Genomic DNA, 17,477 nt, shown 5'->3' with positions numbered 1-17,477 from the left:
CACTATATGAATCTCTAACATTAAATCTTTTTTTGTGTAATTACCATTCCGTTATCACATCCAACAAATTAACAGTAATTTCTTAAATATCTAATATCCAGGCCATATTTAGATGTCTTGTTACCAAATTGCCTTTTTATAGTTTTTTTTTCCAATTAGAATCCTAACAAGTCCTCATGTTCTCATATCTCTTCTGTCTCAATAACTTCTGACTTGTTAAAGTTAGTGAGCATGAATCCCTTGACATGTGAAAACACATGTAATTTCTCCTTTGTTTCTGTTCCTCTACTCTCTATTTTAAGTAGGCATGTTAAACTCAGAGTATATCAAGAAAATACTTTCAAATAGACCATCCACTGGAATTATTTTATTACTTTTTGTTAAATTTTTCTTAGATAACTAATTTAGGTGAAATGTGCCTATTTCTTTGGCAAATGTATACTCTACAATGTTTCAGATGGCTTTTGAATACCATAGAACATTTCTTTCAAAATCATATACATGTATTTTAACAAGTAGCATATATTTGCCTATAGCTTGGTAGTTCTTGATATCAAATTATTATGTTAAATTATATACGACATTCAAACGAGTACAAATTTATAATGCTTGTTATGTCACAATCAAGATTGAATGGCATCATAAACCATGAAGTTTCTCTTGTCATACTGTCCTTTATAGAATACAGACTTAGTATTTTGTGTTTTAATTCCAATTCTTAAAGGAGTTAGAATTAATCTCCCAAATGTTTATTCTTCTTGTGTCTCTTTCTTGATTAATCATTTGTGTATATCATACATGAAAATAAAATCCATTCTCATGTGTATCTTTTTACTAATTTTCCTTTTATACTAAAACTTCTAATAGGATCTCTAACAGGAATTGTTTTCAATTTCATAAAGAAGAATGAAAATATATATAGTGTTATGTATTGGCTTTAAAGCTGTTTCTTCCCAAACATATATATTCCTCTAGCCTTCATATTTTATATGATCTTTATATTATATTAAGCATTAATATATATAAGTATAACCATTAAGTCATATGAAAAAGGAGAAAATAGCCTTTGATACAGAAGAATTATTTTGTGGTAGATTACATTTGACATATCATTTTCACATATTTCTCACATTTTATCTCATAATTCTTCTAAGTAGAGTTAGCAGAGTTATTTTATAAATGAGCATTGGCCTCAGAGACATTGAATTGTTTGCCCAAACTTTCATCAGTTACCACTGGACCTGCACTTTGATTTTCTTTCTTATAGTTCAATTGCCATTCCATGAAACCATTACTATTGATGGGCTCGAGATATTTTCCTTTCAAAGACACTGAAAATTGTGTTTTAGTCCTCACTTAATTCTTAGATAATCAGTTTTCTTCTTTAATCACTGAATTTTTTGGAAATGTTTTTAAAACTTTCTGAAAACTGAGCTTCTAATTTTGTTAATACAGCTAAGCAAATTATAAGTAATTCACTTTAAGTAATGAGAGTTCAAGCATGCGTTTTGTTAAACAGTAAAAGCAGAAAAAGAATGTAGTTACAGAGATTCTCTAGAATCTTTCTTCCATGAAATTCACTAAATGTGATTTTTCTTTTTCAGTATGAAATGTTAGTGACATTTTAACCAAGAGAAGTCGAACAGATTACTTAATTTCTAACTACATTTAATTTGTGTGGATATTTTTGTTTTGTTTTCTAGTGGCTTTTCATGGCCTACCACTGAAAATCAAGAAGGAACCCCACAGTCCATGTTCAGAACTTGGGTCTGCCTGCAGTCAGGAGCAGCCCTTTAAATTCAGCTATGGAGAGAAGTGCCTGTATAATGTCAGGTAAAGCCATCAGGTGGATATAGAGGGTGGTGGTTTTAATTAGAACTAAAAATCCAGAATAGTATCAGTTCTCAAGTTCTATTTTATATGAATTACATCTTTAGCAGATAACAAGCTAATTAGGTAATGTGTTCAGCCAAACTCTGAAGAACTGTACACTATCTGATCGTACCTTTTAGAATCATTTTAAAGCAATAATTTTCATCCAAATCATTAGTTGCTTTTCTACTGTAGTAATGCATCCTGGATTTGAAAAGAGGGTCTTCCTTGGCATGAACAGCTATTGAAAGTTCTCATTAGAATGAATGCATTATGCACTTTAGATAGAGTCTGTAGAAAAAAATGAAACATTTGGCAGGTCTGAGCAGTACATTAGTTATCTGACAGGCTTTGCAGATGATCTATAAGATGTGTTCCTGGAGAATTGCAATAAAGTTAGAATTTTATAAGGCTTAGTACAGGCTATTATCTATTAAAAAGCCAGTTGTTCCTTTTGATGATAATAAAGGGTGGAGCAGTAAAATTACTTTGTTCATTTGTTAGAAGATTTGATAACATATATGTTCATTAAAAACCCTTCATAGTAAATTGCATTCTGTTACTTTTCATATTGTCCTCTAATTGCATGAGGAGAAGTTGGCTCTGTATATTGAGCATCATTATTCTCAATTACAGTAGAAACTTAGTTCTTAAAAGGACCTCATTTGGAAACTTATAAAAATGACTACAAATATTTGCAGTTTTAGAAGTTACATAGATTCAAGTTCATAATACATTATGATCCAAAAAGTGTTCTATTTTCTCATCTATTTGCAGCATGTAGTGTTATATCCAAGATATATAAGATTCAAGAAACTTAGAATGGTGCAATTTCATGGCAGCTGACCAGTGTTGGGATATTCTATTGCTATTTGTTCTTATAAACTTGTCTTTTATATATGCTTTTTTAGGAAGATTACCAGAGCCTGGAATTATGAGCCAGCTTACTTAAAACTGCAAAGCTTTTATTTAAAAAGATCTCTTGTAGAAGCTCTTAAAGCATAAAGCATACTGAGTTCAGTTAAAAATCATATTGATCAATCTGACTTTTATTTATAGTGTTTTTATTTTTGCATTCTCTCTTTTAGAGTAGTATATTCACAGAATAATTATTTAACATACTGAAAAATTTCAAGTTAATGAACCAGATATGTAGAATTGTCATTGCATTTCGGTACTGATCAGATGTGTAACTGTGAAATTGCTACTGCTTTGGATGACATACCTGACATTCCTCACCTGAATATTTTGAGGTTCTTCTTGGAGACCGATAATTTCCACAGCAATGTATGGGTTAAATTCTAGTACTTCCATCTCTATACAAACAAGATAACTCAATACAGTATTTCACAGAGGAAAAAAAAGTAGTGTCCCAGGGCAGAAGATAGATCTTTTTTTTTTTTTCTTTATAGGGCACGAGACAGGCAAACTATTTTGTAGAAGAGGTGGTTTCTCATTCAGAAATATTGGTAAGGGAAATAGGTAGAACCAAACATAATATGAGTACTGTTGACTTTGTTTTAAAACCAACAGTTGACTTACCCAGCACACACTCCTACACTTCTGTGAAGTATTTTTGCACTTGGATGTAATTCTGTGGTATAGATGTGGCAACTGAATAAATTATTACATAAGTTAATCCAAAAAGAATGTTTCTTTTTTAAGAAGCAAAACTATGTATTGATAATTGCTTTTTATTTTGAAAGAAAATATATTATTTTAACCTAGAAATACCTTTCTTATTCAGTAATATTAGTAAAATTTATTCTCAGTAAATTAGTTTTTTAGATTAGGAAAATTCGTTAAATCATATTCCCAAGAGCTACACACAGGAAAGCAACTTAAATTCATAGTGTATGTAAAAACAGGCTTACTCGTTTTATTCTTTGGTAATTGTGTTTAGAAGTTAGACTATGATAATAGGATTTTATTTTTAAGAACCTCATTTTGTACCTATTCTTATACTCCAAGAAAATTTAACTATATCAGAGACATTTTAATTTGCCTCATTACTCTTTATTATCCCATGTGAGGAAGTTAATGACAGGCATCATTTATTTTATATAAAAAAATGAAAATAAGGCAAAAGGAATGCCTTCTTAAAATTATATCACAAATAAAGGCAAGCCAGGAATGGTCTCCATCTTATGAAACTGAGGTTAGTGTCTTGTTCTAAAATCTTATGTGATATGGAACAATGATAATATCAGAAATATTTAATGACTTAGGAAAGCTCTATCCAACTTGCTTAAGAAGGCATATCAAGAATAGATACATCAATAATTATTTCCATAGTTCCACTTCTCTCTTAGTGATTTTCCATATGCAAAGTTGTTTGTGTAGTAATTGAAACACACATTTTTCTCTTCATGCTGATACCGAGTTATATATTGATTATCCTCTTCTCTGCTTAAGTGTTGGGTGATTCTAAAGATTATGTGTTTTAGGATTACAAAAAAACCATTAGATTTAAAATTCTCACTTTCTTATAACTTGAGCCTGGAATATTTTTTGCTTTTCTTGGGTTGGAAGAAAAATTGTTTAATCGTTCCAAAGAAACAAATGTGCTCTTCTCTTTTGTTCCTCGGGTAGTGCCTATGATCAGAAGCCACAAGTGGGAATGAGGCCCTCCAATCCCCCAACACCGTCCAGCACCCCAGTGTCCCCACTACATCATGCATCTCCAAACTCCACTCACACTCCGAAGCCTGACCGCACCTTCCCAGCTCACCTCCCTCCTTCGCAGCCCATACAAGACAGCAGCTACCCCATGGACCACAGGTAAACTGCAAGTACTATTTTTTTTTTTTTTAATGTTTTTAGCATCTTGAAAGAAATTCCTGTTACCAATTCTTAGGACCTATGGTAGATTTAAGGTGAGCATATTAATTTTGCACATCTTTGCAAAATATTTTTAGAAAGAGCTTGCTCTATCTGTAGTTATAAATAATTTGTGGAGAAGGTCATTTATAAACATTCCTTTTATAAACATTTAAATTGGTTGCTAAAGTGGAAAATTAATCTATATACTGACATTTGAACATTTCCCTTTCGCTTTGCCTGAATTAAATTGCCTCACTTAAACTTTAAATCAGATCATCCCATTTTTATGAGCATATGTGTGTACTTGTTCTATAAAGTTAGGAGACTAATTTTAGTAGGTGGCTTATGGAATTAGGTTCTTTACCTTAGATTGAATGGTTTAGCTGTACATAGTTTTGCAGAATAGAACTTACTTGATTAAAACTATTTTCCATCCTTTCCAAGTGATGAATATTTAATGTCACTAGATGCATGACCCTGGACACTTCGAATATAAAGTAAAGAGATAGGGACTGAATTATTATTACTTAGAAGGAAGGCAAGAGCCAGAACGTGGAGCTAAGGAGTTTGCTGCAGTGGATAATTCTGGACTCCTAGAGATGAATTCATATTTAAATAAAATATTGGAGTACCTTTAGCACTTTTAATAATACAGCTTAAAACACAGGTTGATTGTATACAGCATCCTTCCTTTCCCTTCTGCCTTGTAATTATATAGAGCCAGTGGTGTGCTGGGAAATGTTTAACAATGGGCTTGATGGGACAAAAGCCAGAAGACGTCATCTGTAGCATTTGATAAGTCTGTGATGTAAATATTCCGATTCCAAGCTGTCTTTGTGACAGCCCTGAAGGTCGAGTCAGAAAGAGATCTGTAGTAGGATACCTTTATTTAGTATTTCTGCTGTTTAGATAAAATAGACTTAAGCTCCAGAGCATAATTAGTAGTAAGATGTAGTAAAATAATTTGTAAGCGGTGAGTTTTGAGTACTTATTGTCTTTGTTTTTAATATAATTTTTAGAAAGTTATACATTGACATCATTTAATTCTTAATAATCCTGTGTTTAACAATTGGCTCACAGTATTTCTGAAAATTTAACAATAAGCCAGTGCAAACTGGCTCTGACACACCATTGTAAAAATAACTCAGCCAAAGGAATCCTCTGGATCAGCAAAGGAAACCAGAAGATGTGTCACTAGCAACTTTCTGAAAATACAGAAATACTCAGATCTACTTTTTTATAGGTTATTTAATGTGATTCAATCTCAAATGCAGTTAAATCTCTTTTGGTATGATGGATAAGATAAAAGCATTCTTTATAATGTGAAACTAAGCCGGATTTTTTCTACCTTTGTTTCCATCACTAAGTCCTCTTGTGCTTTGGTTATGAAATGCCTCCTATGATCTTTCCCTTTTTACTCCGTAGACTTGAGACCTTGTCAGCGCATGATGGTATGTGCATCTGTGTAAACAGTTTTGTAAATACAGATGAAAGAAATCTTATTGCAGGGTGGGCCATTCAACAGATGCACATTGTGCAGAACTGGAAGGAAGAAGGAGTCCAAACAAGAAAAGCCAGTTTTATTTTGTCCACTTCTGGTGACTTCCCAGAGTCCCCAATTCTTGAGGCTCTTGGGCTTGCAGTGAGCATAGGCATTACAGCTTGTGATGTTGGCCCTTTGCGTGGAGCACTTATTTCTTAGGGAAGGTGACTGCTGAACCAGCAGAATGCCTGTGTTTAGGTGACCTAACTTGAAATGCTTTAGCCAAATCCATTTTAGTTTCTCCACTTGAAGTCAAATATTTGAGACTGAGAACAGCCGGCCCGGAACTAGAAGAGGGAAGCTCAGGGTCTTTTCCCACTGCCCCCTACTGAGTTTTGAGGACAGAACCAGCTGGCCAATCCCAGGAAAATCTCTGAAGCCGTATGTTTCTGAGGAGGATTTCTTGGAGGGTTCTAGCCAACAAATGACAGTCCCTCAGTTATAAATAGCAAATTTGCTCTGGGAACAGATCCTTTCTCCAAATAGCCCCCTCCAGCCCAGGCACCCCACCTCACTCTGGGAATGCTTTATGGCCAACTGGGCTGCACCCCTGCTTCCTTTCCTCAGGCTCATTCTGTTCCTTGGGCCAGCCCTTTGGCACATGTTCCTAAACCCACTGTGCAGGAGCCCTGTCTCTCTTTGTCAGTGTTTCCCTCCACTTATACACTGTTTTTCTGTATCCAAGAATCATCAGTGTGCTCTCCTTACCCATTAACTCTCTCCTAGAAGCTCCTTGAGTCCCTTTACCTTTATCATTGCCCAGTGTCTCCTAAGAATGGCACGAGACACTTGTAGCTTCCTATGCAGCATGCATGTTACATATATATGCAGTCCTCAGCAGGTACCAACCAGAATGGGGTTGACTCGTAATAACAAATGGCTTGATTCCTTACAAAGCTTTCAATATAAGTATTATTAACTTCCATTTAAGGCTTCACGAGTGAGCTGGTTTCTTATTTTAACTTCAAGTTACAATTTTCTGATTCACTCCTTGACAGTTCTTAATGATAATTTCTGTTTCTTTTTTTGGCTAATGAAATAAGCAAGAGAAGGGAAATGAATGCAGTGCCAGTCAGCCTGTTTTGCAATATCCGAGTTTCTAAGTTTGTTTTCTGCAGGTGTAGGTGGAATTTCAGTGCTTTCTATGGCAGCCAGTAAACTTAGAGTTAAATCACAGGATAGAGAGGAAAGAGCGTTTGTAGAAATGCTGAAGTAATTGCTTTGCCATTCTTTAGCTTTTACCTTATTTTCATTTAATGTTACCAAAATTAAATGTTAACTTTCCAAATTAAAGTCTCAGGAATGCTTTTAGTGTTGGGGGCAGGGGATCAGTTAATAGGTTTATATTTGCTCAGAGAAATGTTGGGTAGGTTATTTTTAAGCACTCTTGGGGCATTTTAGAGTACTTTTAAATCTTTAATTAATCCACATCTTTGTGGTGGGTCAATGATATTATGGATGAGAAACACAGAACCAAACGATTATGTGATTAGCCAATCATTACACAGCATAACCAAGAAGGAAGGAAGATGGGGATTCGCCGCCAGCCTTCTAGTGAGGCCTCAGAACTTTCTCATGACCTTACAGGGCAACCTGTCCTAAGTCTACTCAACACATACATCTTGTTTTCATCTTTGGAGGCCTGCTGTATATTTGATGCTTATTTTTTTTTTTATCAATCCGATATCTTCTTTGAAGGTATCGGAAGCTGATGTATTCCATGCTGTTGTTTGATGCTAAAGAGGTGGTCTTTTAAAAACCAGCTTAGATTTTAGTCTCTGTAAAATTTCCCATTTTATTTCTCACCAGAATACAATGTTTTTAGAACATTATTGGTGATTTAAGAATCCTGCCATTTGAGAGGAAGGTCATTCCTCTCTTGCTTCCTCAATAACTGATGGTAAGGGAAGGAAAACCAATAAGTAGGTTAATAAAAACCTGGTTGATCTTTGGTATGTTTGTTGATTAGCTTGGTAACAGCTAAGGGACAAAGGATGCAATTTGGAATCAGATTCTGTTTTTCCTGGTTTGTTTTTTCTGTATATAATTACTTGAGACTCTATTAATATGGAAATTTAGTAAATGATCCAGTTTGTTTAGAATTTTAGCTGTTAGGATGTGTGTTTCCTCAAAACAGTACACTGTTCTCCTATCCCTACTCAGAACACACCTTTAATTCACTGTAGTGTACTAAAATGGTGCTTCAAGAGACAGATTATCAAGGAACACAAGTCATATTATGATTTTAAAACATGGTGCCCCTAGGAAGGAGAAATCTAGTCCTTGTTAAAGATTTGCACTTCGGGACAGTTGGTATCATGCTCATTAATCAAACAGTTGAAAATTGTATCAGTATTTTAAGCAGTATGGGTTTTTACCTTTTTATTTAAAACATGCTCTCTTATTTCCCAGATTTCGCCGCCAGCTTTCTGAACCCTGTAATTCTTTTCCTCCTTTGCCGACAATGCCAAGGGAAGGACGTCCTATGTACCAACGGCAGATGTCTGAGCCAAACATCCCCTTCCCACCTCAAGGCTTTAAGCAGGAGTACCACGACCCAGTGTACGAACACAACACCATGGTTGGTGGTGCAGCCAGCCAAAGCTTCCCTCCTCCTCTGATGATTAAACAGGAACCCAGAGACTTTGCATATGATTCAGGTAGGCCCATGCTTTAAGTGACATTTAAAACATCTTTACACTTGCTTGTCACTTGATTAGTGTTGGCATCAGAATAAGCAGCACATGACCATTTGGTGTGGAATCTTCCTGATTTTATCCTTTCTTTGAATCCTCTCTATATGAAGTTGGACTATTAAACCATTTTGGCTTGAGCCAATGGTTGAAATAGTGTCTAGATATGAATCCAGTCCAACGAGAAGTGTAATTTGTAAAATTAGGCACACTCTCAGTCCAAGAGAGTAACATTGTAATTCTTCTCTTAATTTTGAGCTTTCTTTCCATTTTGCTACTGTAGCATTATTTAGTGACAATGCTTCCAGAAAGTAATATTCTTTTGTATTGGCTCAATTTATTGCTTATAACTGTTTTTTCCTTTATTGATGGCAAGATTCCAATGGTCCAGAAGTAAGGATTCTTACATATTAGAAGAAGAGTTTCAAAATGGTTAATTCATAGAGCTTAGCTTTGGTCTCACTGAACCAGAAAGCTCCCATAGAATAATATATCAAGATGGAGAAAAGGAGTCTTCTGAAAGTAAGGAAATGCAAGTCGGTTATAAGTATGATGACCAACTTCACCAACATGTGACCTTGAGACTTTAGAAGAATTACTTAACTCACCTCATTTTTACCTGTTATAATCTCAAAATCAGGATGCCAGCTTTTCAGACATCTCAGAAATTTTGAAAGAAAGTATGAAATAAAAGCTAATGCTTATAAAAAGGGTACCATGCTCCTACAAAACACTATTAACATTGTAATAGATGGTTGTGAACTTGGAAATACTTGAAAATGGCATAATTTTCTCATTTAGATGCAACATTATGGATGTTCTCTGTGAGGAAACTGTTGCTTCTCTAGGAATAATTGCTGATTTTTCTATCATATCTACTTGAGGAAAAAATTGTCTCTAATTTGAGTTTTTAACTTGCATAAAGTTACCTGCTTTATTTATTTATTTATTTATTTATTTATTTATTTATTTATTTATTCCCTACTTCATTATAAACTGCCCTTGAAGCTCAGCAAGCAGGAGCCCTACAACTCAGAGTCTTCCTTTGGCCACTATTCTTCTTTGCAAGAGGAATTGCCTACTCAGAGGTCATACTTCCACTTCTAGAAAGAGCACCAACTACCAAGGGCCCCTGAATCCCCTGCCTAATTGGCCCTAAGTCCACTTCCAGAGCCTGAACAGTTTCATCCCAGGCTCAGTTTTCTGAAGGCAGAACACATCATTCTTGTGTTCACTTCTAGGTCCACCGGGTAGCTGTTTGTAGTAGAATGAGGATGGAGCTTGGATGTGCCCATGTCACTGTGTGTGAGGCCCTCATGGTATATGGCACAATATGAGGTTAAGGGATGGGAAAAGAGAAAGGAAACAGGGTGAGCTAGATTCTGAAGACTAGAAACTGGTTCTATACCATTCTATTCTAACGCTAATCTTAGAGTTTTCCTCAAATTCTAAATTTGATGTGGCCTTCTAGGTTGTTGTAAATGATATATTTCCAAGGCATCAGAGGAGAAGACATATTTACTTATCTGTTGGTTGGTTTACAATTTAAAAAAATTTAAACATATGGCATGAAGCCTTCATTTGAATGCTTGTCTGTAATGCTCTGTAATTTGGGGACTAAATGTACCTGAAATGTACCATAGCAGTTTCAGTTTAGAACTTCTTATATTTGTCCATAGTTTATGTCCATAAGTAAGAGTCCTATAATATAATGGATTTTATTATAGATAGGATTCATTTTTCTCTGTAAATATAAAATCCTTTTAACTGATGTTCTCTTTTTTCCCCAAAACCCTATTTTTATTGGCTGCACATTTTTTTGAAGTCACCATGATTTCAAGAATCTTTACATGGAAATCATATAAAATAGCCAAAATAATTTGTTCAAAAGGACTTATAAAGCATAGCATTTAGAGAGTATCTCTGTGTGTTGTAGAAATGTTTTTATGTATAGCAAGATTTACACTGAAACCATTTTCTTGATTCTGTAGTTAGCTCCATATATATAAATATATATAAATATATATATGTATCTTTGCCTTACATTTATGTTTCATGCAAAATTATGTATAACATGGTGTTGAGCATGTGTAACTTTTCTTGAGAAGATGCATTATTTGTGGGTCATACATAATATGAACTTCAGAGCTGGTCACTGTCTGACCCTCAAAAGCACAGCTCTAGCCAAAAAAGCATAGTCCATGTCTTAGCTCAGGCTGCAATAGTAAATTACCATTGACCGGGAAGCTTAAACAACATATATTTATTTCTCACAATTCTACAGGTTGGGGTGTCCTAAGATCACCGTGCCAGCAGAATTAATTCCTGGGAAGGGCCCTCTTTCTGGCTTGCAGATGGCTCCTTTCTCACTGTGTCCTTTTATGTGGCAGAGAGAGAGAGAGTAAGCAAGCTCTGATCCCTCTTCTTATAACAGCACTGATTCTATCATGGGGGTCCCACCCTCATGACCTAATTCAACCCTCATAGGCTGCATCTCCAAATTTGGTCATACTGGGCATTAGGGCATCTGTAATGAATTGTGGGGGACATAGTCATTCTGTCAGTAACTGTCTAGTATCCTGTTTTAAAGGTATATAGGGTATGTCTATTGTTAGGTGTACCATATATCTGGCAAATTACTTGTAGAATAGTTGTTTAATATTTGAGAAGCTGTTAATTTATATTCCTTTCTTCTCGCTAAATTCTATTGCAGGCCACTAAAGTAGTTGAATAGCACCTTTGAATTCTAATTTCAGTATTGCCAATAAGATACAGTTGTGTTTTGTTTCAGTATTTTTTTTTTTTTTAGATTTTATTTATTTTATTCATAGAGACACAGAGAGAGAGAGAGGCAGAGGCACAGGCAGAGGGAGAAGCAGGCTCCATGCAGGGAGCCCGATGTGGGACTCCATCCTGGGACCCCAGCATCAGGCCCTGGGCTGAAGGCAGCGCCACCGGGGCTGCCTTGTTTCAGTAGTTAAATTGCAAAGTTGTATCTTCTGGTTGTGGTCTAAAAAAACTTAAGTAACAGTTTGTAACCAGTGCCTGTGAAAAATTAATATACAAGTATCAAAATGTATTTTCCTGGCCACCAAATCACTGCAGTTCAGTAGTGACACATCTGCATATGTCATACATTTATACACTGCAGTCAGCAAGTATGATCTCCAGATATTTTGTTTTGTGGTCATTAGTTCTTTCATCTTTGCTGAGAGCACATTCAATAACCTTTTTAGAGAATTTAATGTATTTATCACTGGATCATTGATTTCTTGGTTCACTTACTAACATTGAACAAATGGGACATTAGAACATAGTTTATGTGATTTAAAAACAATGCAAAAACGTTTCATAGTTTACTCGGCATCTGTGATCCAGAGATTTTCATTTCAAGAGGCCTCTAGAACTCTTTATTGCTTAATTCAATATAACATAAATGTTGTGAAAATAAAAGAAGCTTTGTAAGTGAAAAGGCAGCATGATTATGCTCTAATAAAGCCTGACATTAATTATGACATGGGAAATGGAAGGTCTATTAGTTATAATTATAATTACAGGAATGCAATTTCAATTGCCGAATATTCAAGCTAAAAAATGCAAAATATTATGTTAGTAGAGTAGAAATTTTTCTTCGGGAAAAGAGAAGAAAACCTGGATCAGAAGACACTAAGAAGACTCAAAAAAAATGATACTTAGGACCAATTTGGTGACCCAGTACAGTGTAATCATGATTCTATTAGGATATTAAGTTCTAAACAATTACATCTGTTATTATTGTTTTCTTTCTCCTCTTCTCTAGCCTAATAGTACTGCACAAAGCAATGCACAGGTTTTTTGTTAGTTGGTTAGTTTCACCTGAATCCAACGTGATTTTCTCTTTCTTGCCCTAATGGCCAGGTGACTACATTAAAAGGGTTGAGTCAGTGCGAGTGCCGTATGCAATGGCCCATTTTCATAGAATCATAGTTATTTTCCCGTTTTCATGTTTGCATATGAGGTGTTGCAGATTCACAATGCCCAATGAGGCAAGTGCTTTATGTATTCAAAACAACATATTTTTTTAAAGATTTAATTGATTTATTTGAGAGAGAGAGAGAGAGAACACCAGCAGCAGGCAGAGGGAGAGGGAGAAGCAGACTCCCCACTGAGCGGGGAGCTTGATGTGGGGCTCAGTTCCAGACTCCAGGATCATGACCTGAGCCGAAGGCAGCCAGCTACTTAAACCAGCTGAGCCACCCAGGCACCCACACCCAGAGCAACATATTTCATTGTGGAGTTTTTTGTGTTAGTTGATTGGTTGGTGGTTGTTCCTTTTCTTTTCTTTTCTTTTCTTTTCTTTTCTTTTCTTTTCTTTTCTTTTCTTTTCTTTTCTTTCTTTTCTCTTTTCTTTTCTTTTTTCTCTTCTCTTCTCTTTTCTCTTCTCCTTTTTTTCTTCCTTTCCTTTCCTTTCCTTTCCTTTCCTTTCCTTTCCTTTCCTTTCCTTTCCTTTCCTTTTTTTTTGATAGTTTACAGGGTAGTATTTTTAAGGGAGTGATGAGCACATGAAACTAAAGTTTGACTCAAGAAAGTATCAGCACATGATATTCATACACTCATACACTGTGATCAGGTCATTTTCCTCTGGAAATTATGTTAAGCAGTGGAGGGCACAATGAGTGTTGGAGTGAGAGAGAAGTGTTATAAATATATAGTATTGAATGGTAGAATGAGTTATAGCCCTCCGTAAGAGAAATATTATGCAGCCATTTGAAGTCAGGTTTTTAAAAAATATTGAATGAGGAGCACCTGGCTGGCTCAGTTGGTAGAGCCTGTGACTCTTCATCTCAGGGTTGTGAATTCAAGCACCATGTTGGATGTAAAGTTTACTTAAAATCTTTAAAAAAAAATAATGAAGTGAGACCTGAGTAAAAAAGAATATGACACGTATAAGGTAGGACTCATGCAAAATAAGACCCAGTATGGATATACTGTGGCTCGATATGGGTGGTGATAGTCTAAACAATTTTATTAGGTCTATAAAGTGCTTTGCATTTTAACAGTACTTGGTAGAGTTTAGCTACTGCTTTTCTAATCAGATAGAATAAGGACTATAGTTTAAAATATCAACCTAGTTGAGGTTGAAGAAGTGTCCAAATTAATTACATCAGTCCTTTAAGTGAAAAAAGTGCTAAGTAAAGGATATTAAAGTCCCACATGTTGCAAACCCAGCTGGCTTGCTATTAGTTTGTGTCCAGGACTGCCTTAAAGGTGGGAACATAATTAATACGCTACTCAGTGGGTTTCTGGTTCATTTCTGCACGTTGTTTGCAATCCATGATTGGTGCTTTGTTCCTTTGCATTTTGGGGTGCACTAAAAAGCTCAACCTAGGAGTTGATTGGAGGGCAATCACATGAATAAGATTTTTTTTTTTTAGTCTTATTCTATGTAGAATAGGGCCTATTCTATTACTCTAATTAGTTTAAAAGATGCCTCCCAGCCATGTGGGGGAGCTGTTTAATCTACAAGATGGAGAGGGGAATAGGAGAACCTTTTAAGGACATAAAGAAAGGTGTCCCATCAAAAAATGGGAGTTAAGTCTTGACCTTCAGGAAAGGAGGAATTAGAAGGAGTGGGTAGTAGAGGAAGTGGACATCATGTGTCTCCCAAAGAAAGTGCTTTATATTTTTTAATGGTGTTTTTTAGGGCCAATCTGCAGGTACTGATGAGGCCTTCCTTCAGTTTGGAGGCATGTAACATGTATGTGGTGGTAAAGGTTGTTAACAGTATTTTAAATTAGGAAGTTGACACAAATAGTTGTTTCAGAAAATTAGAAATTTTTAAACTCCTGAAAGCTCTTGGAGGTCACTTAGTTAACATTCCTTCCCCATGCCTCAGTTGTTCAGATAAAATGCCTGGGGTTCACTCCTGTTGACTTACCTCCAGGGACACAGGGATTTCATGAAACAAAACTAGAAACAACATTTTCTTAGTCTTAGTTTAGTACACTGTTCACCACCATTTTTCTACACAGTTATAGAAAATAAGGTACTTTAATCCACCATTTCTTACATATATTATTGATCCTATGCTCTAATTTTCAGACCAAGTTTCTTTTTTTTTTTTTTAAGATTTTATTTATTTATTCATGAGAGACACACACAGAGAGGCAGAGACATAGAGATAGAAGCAAGGCTCCATGCAGGGAGCCCGATGTGGGACTCGATCCCCGGACTCCAGGATCACTCCCTGGGCTGAAGACAGGCACTAAACCACCAGGGATTCCCCCAGACCAAGTTTCTATATGGTTTTTAAAAGCTCTTCCTGATCCAGAGCAATGAAAGCATCTGCTTTGAGACTAAAGGTGTGCTTTTCCTAATTTGGGGGGTGTACTTTTTACATTAGCTGATCCTGAAATTCATATCTAATTATTAAGTGCTCACTGTTGTAAGGTAGGAAAACATGGGGCCTCCAATGACATTTAGGAGATTAAAATACATTGTTTCCTGTTTAAAAAAATAGAAGTATTGTCAAGAGTTGAGGTTGTCAAGGAAGTGACTTTTCATAGTAGGCCTTCTGGAAAAAGCTTAGTAATAATTGGAAGGAAAAGTCAGCTAATTAACAGCTCATCCAGCTCTAAAATGCTTGGATTATATATGGACTTAGACTTATATAGGCCTATTTATTGGGTATCACTCATACTTTGTTGAATTTTTAAAAAAATTTATTTATTTATTCATGAGAGACACAGAGGGAGAGAGAGAGAGGCAGAGACACAGGCAGAGGGAGAAGTAGGTTCCATGCAGGGAGCCCAACGTGGGACTCGATCCTGGGTCTCCAGGATCACGCCCCGGGCCAAAGGCAGCGCGAAACCGCTAAGCCACCAGGGCTGCCCACTTTGTTGAAATTTTTCATAGCTCAGGGCTATCCTGTCTGGCTCAGTCAATAGAGCATGGGACTGATCACGAGGTTGCAGGTTCCAGCCCCATGTTGGGTACAGAGATTACTTAAAAATAAAATCTTTAAAAAAAAACTTTTTTTGATTGCTCTCAGAGGCTTAAAATTTAACTAGACCAGTCTTTTCAAACTTTGATCAGCTGAATCCACATTTCACCAGAAAGCTTATAAGGGACCACATTATATAAAACAGATATAAGGAAAGCTTACATTTGGAAAAATAAGGTAGGACTTTTCCATCCTCTGTTTTTAAACCCATTCTTTACCCAAGCAGCCTTCCCGAGTTTCCCTATATCCTTCTTTGTCACCTTAGGACTTTGACAAAGGCCAATAGACAAATCTTTAAATTTAGAGAAAGATTTTCTGTCTTTAGCATGTAGAAACATTATATAGGCATAGAAATGATGAAATAAGTACTGAAAACATATTTACTTCATGTTTAGTATGTGAAAACTAAGAATACGTTCAACTTTCAGCTGTCAGAGCTGACAGATATATCTGGGACTTATATGGGCCCAAGCTGGCACTTTAGACAAGAGAATTAAATATAAATACTCTCTGGTTTCTCAAATGGCAATGGAGGAAGATTTTTCGATTGTCATTGTTATTCTGTGTTGGTGGCTGGCTACGCATCTTAGTCAATCATAGGAAGAGTAGTCAAGTAATTCCTTATGCTGCTTCTAGAGAGGCTTGTTTGGGATTCCCTTTGCAACGTTTATAAGGTTTTAAAGTGAAAGTTACAGGTTGAGAGCCACCTGAGTGGCTCAGTGCTTGAGCGTCTTCCTTCAGCTCAGAGCGTGATTCTTGGGTTCCAGGATGGAGTCCTGCATCCGGCTCCTTGTGGGATGCCTGTGTCTCTGCCTCTCTTTCTGTCTCTCATGAATAAATGAATAAAATCTTTTTTTTTTTTTTTTTTTAAAGATACAGGTTGAAATAAGTGGATAACTGAGCAAGGTGAACATGATTATTTTCTGCAACCACATGGAAATATAAGTAAATATTGCTTTATGAGTTCAGAGAAAATTCGTTAGGGCCTCAGTCAATTGATTCAACTTATACAAAATTTCAAAAAAGTGAAAACAAAAGAACAAAATTCAGAAGACCACAGTTCCCTAGTAGTTTATCTCTAAATTATTACTAGAATGATTGTTACTACTACTACTACTATGAGAGTAGGATCTCCCAAGTGTTGTCATCAGTGCTTATTATTTTTTAAAATGATGTTTTATTATTTATTTACAAGTGGAGACATACATTTTAGAGATACTGACCTCATGCATTATTTTCTAATAAATTTTTATACATTTTTTTCTGAACAATTGAGTTACACATAAGTAAACAACCAAACATATTGTTCCAGAAACACAAGGAATGTAGTGATTACAAAAGGAAACTGTCGAAAAATGCTAATTAAAGTCAGATGGAACAGAGGGAGTAAGGGCTCCTGATACTTATTTTAAACATCCGGGCTTGCCATAAACCAGCAGGCTTCCTCATCTCCAAAATGGAAGGTTCTATGGCCAATAATTATACTTTTAAAATTTCTAAATATGAAATATTACCTTTGAAACTATTCAGCTTAATTTCATCATTTATTTACATGTCTTTTGAC

The 17,477-nt window shown here is 35.6% G+C and overlaps 1 protein-coding gene across 11 annotated transcripts in view; it reads left to right on the top strand.

The window, feature by feature from the left end:
- The window catches only part of ETV1 (ETS variant transcription factor 1), a 95,567-nt gene that overhangs the window by 48,050 nt on the left and 30,040 nt on the right, over positions 1 to 17,477 (top strand). For all 11 annotated transcript variants that reach the window (XM_038556971.1, XM_038556968.1, XM_038556966.1 and 8 more), the window contains 3 exons: positions 1,704 to 1,833; positions 4,465 to 4,653; positions 8,651 to 8,898. In XM_038556971.1, coding sequence (XP_038412899.1) covers positions 1,704 to 1,833; positions 4,465 to 4,653; positions 8,651 to 8,898 — 567 coding nt within the window. The remainder of the gene's footprint in view (positions 1 to 1,703; positions 1,834 to 4,464; positions 4,654 to 8,650; positions 8,899 to 17,477) is intronic.

The sequence above is a fragment of the Canis lupus genome, chromosome 14 (assembly GCF_011100685.1).
Source record: "Canis lupus familiaris isolate Mischka breed German Shepherd chromosome 14, alternate assembly UU_Cfam_GSD_1.0, whole genome shotgun sequence".
Lineage (NCBI taxonomy): Eukaryota > Metazoa > Chordata > Mammalia > Carnivora > Canidae > Canis > Canis lupus.
This window is presented reverse-complemented; position numbering and strand designations above follow the sequence as displayed.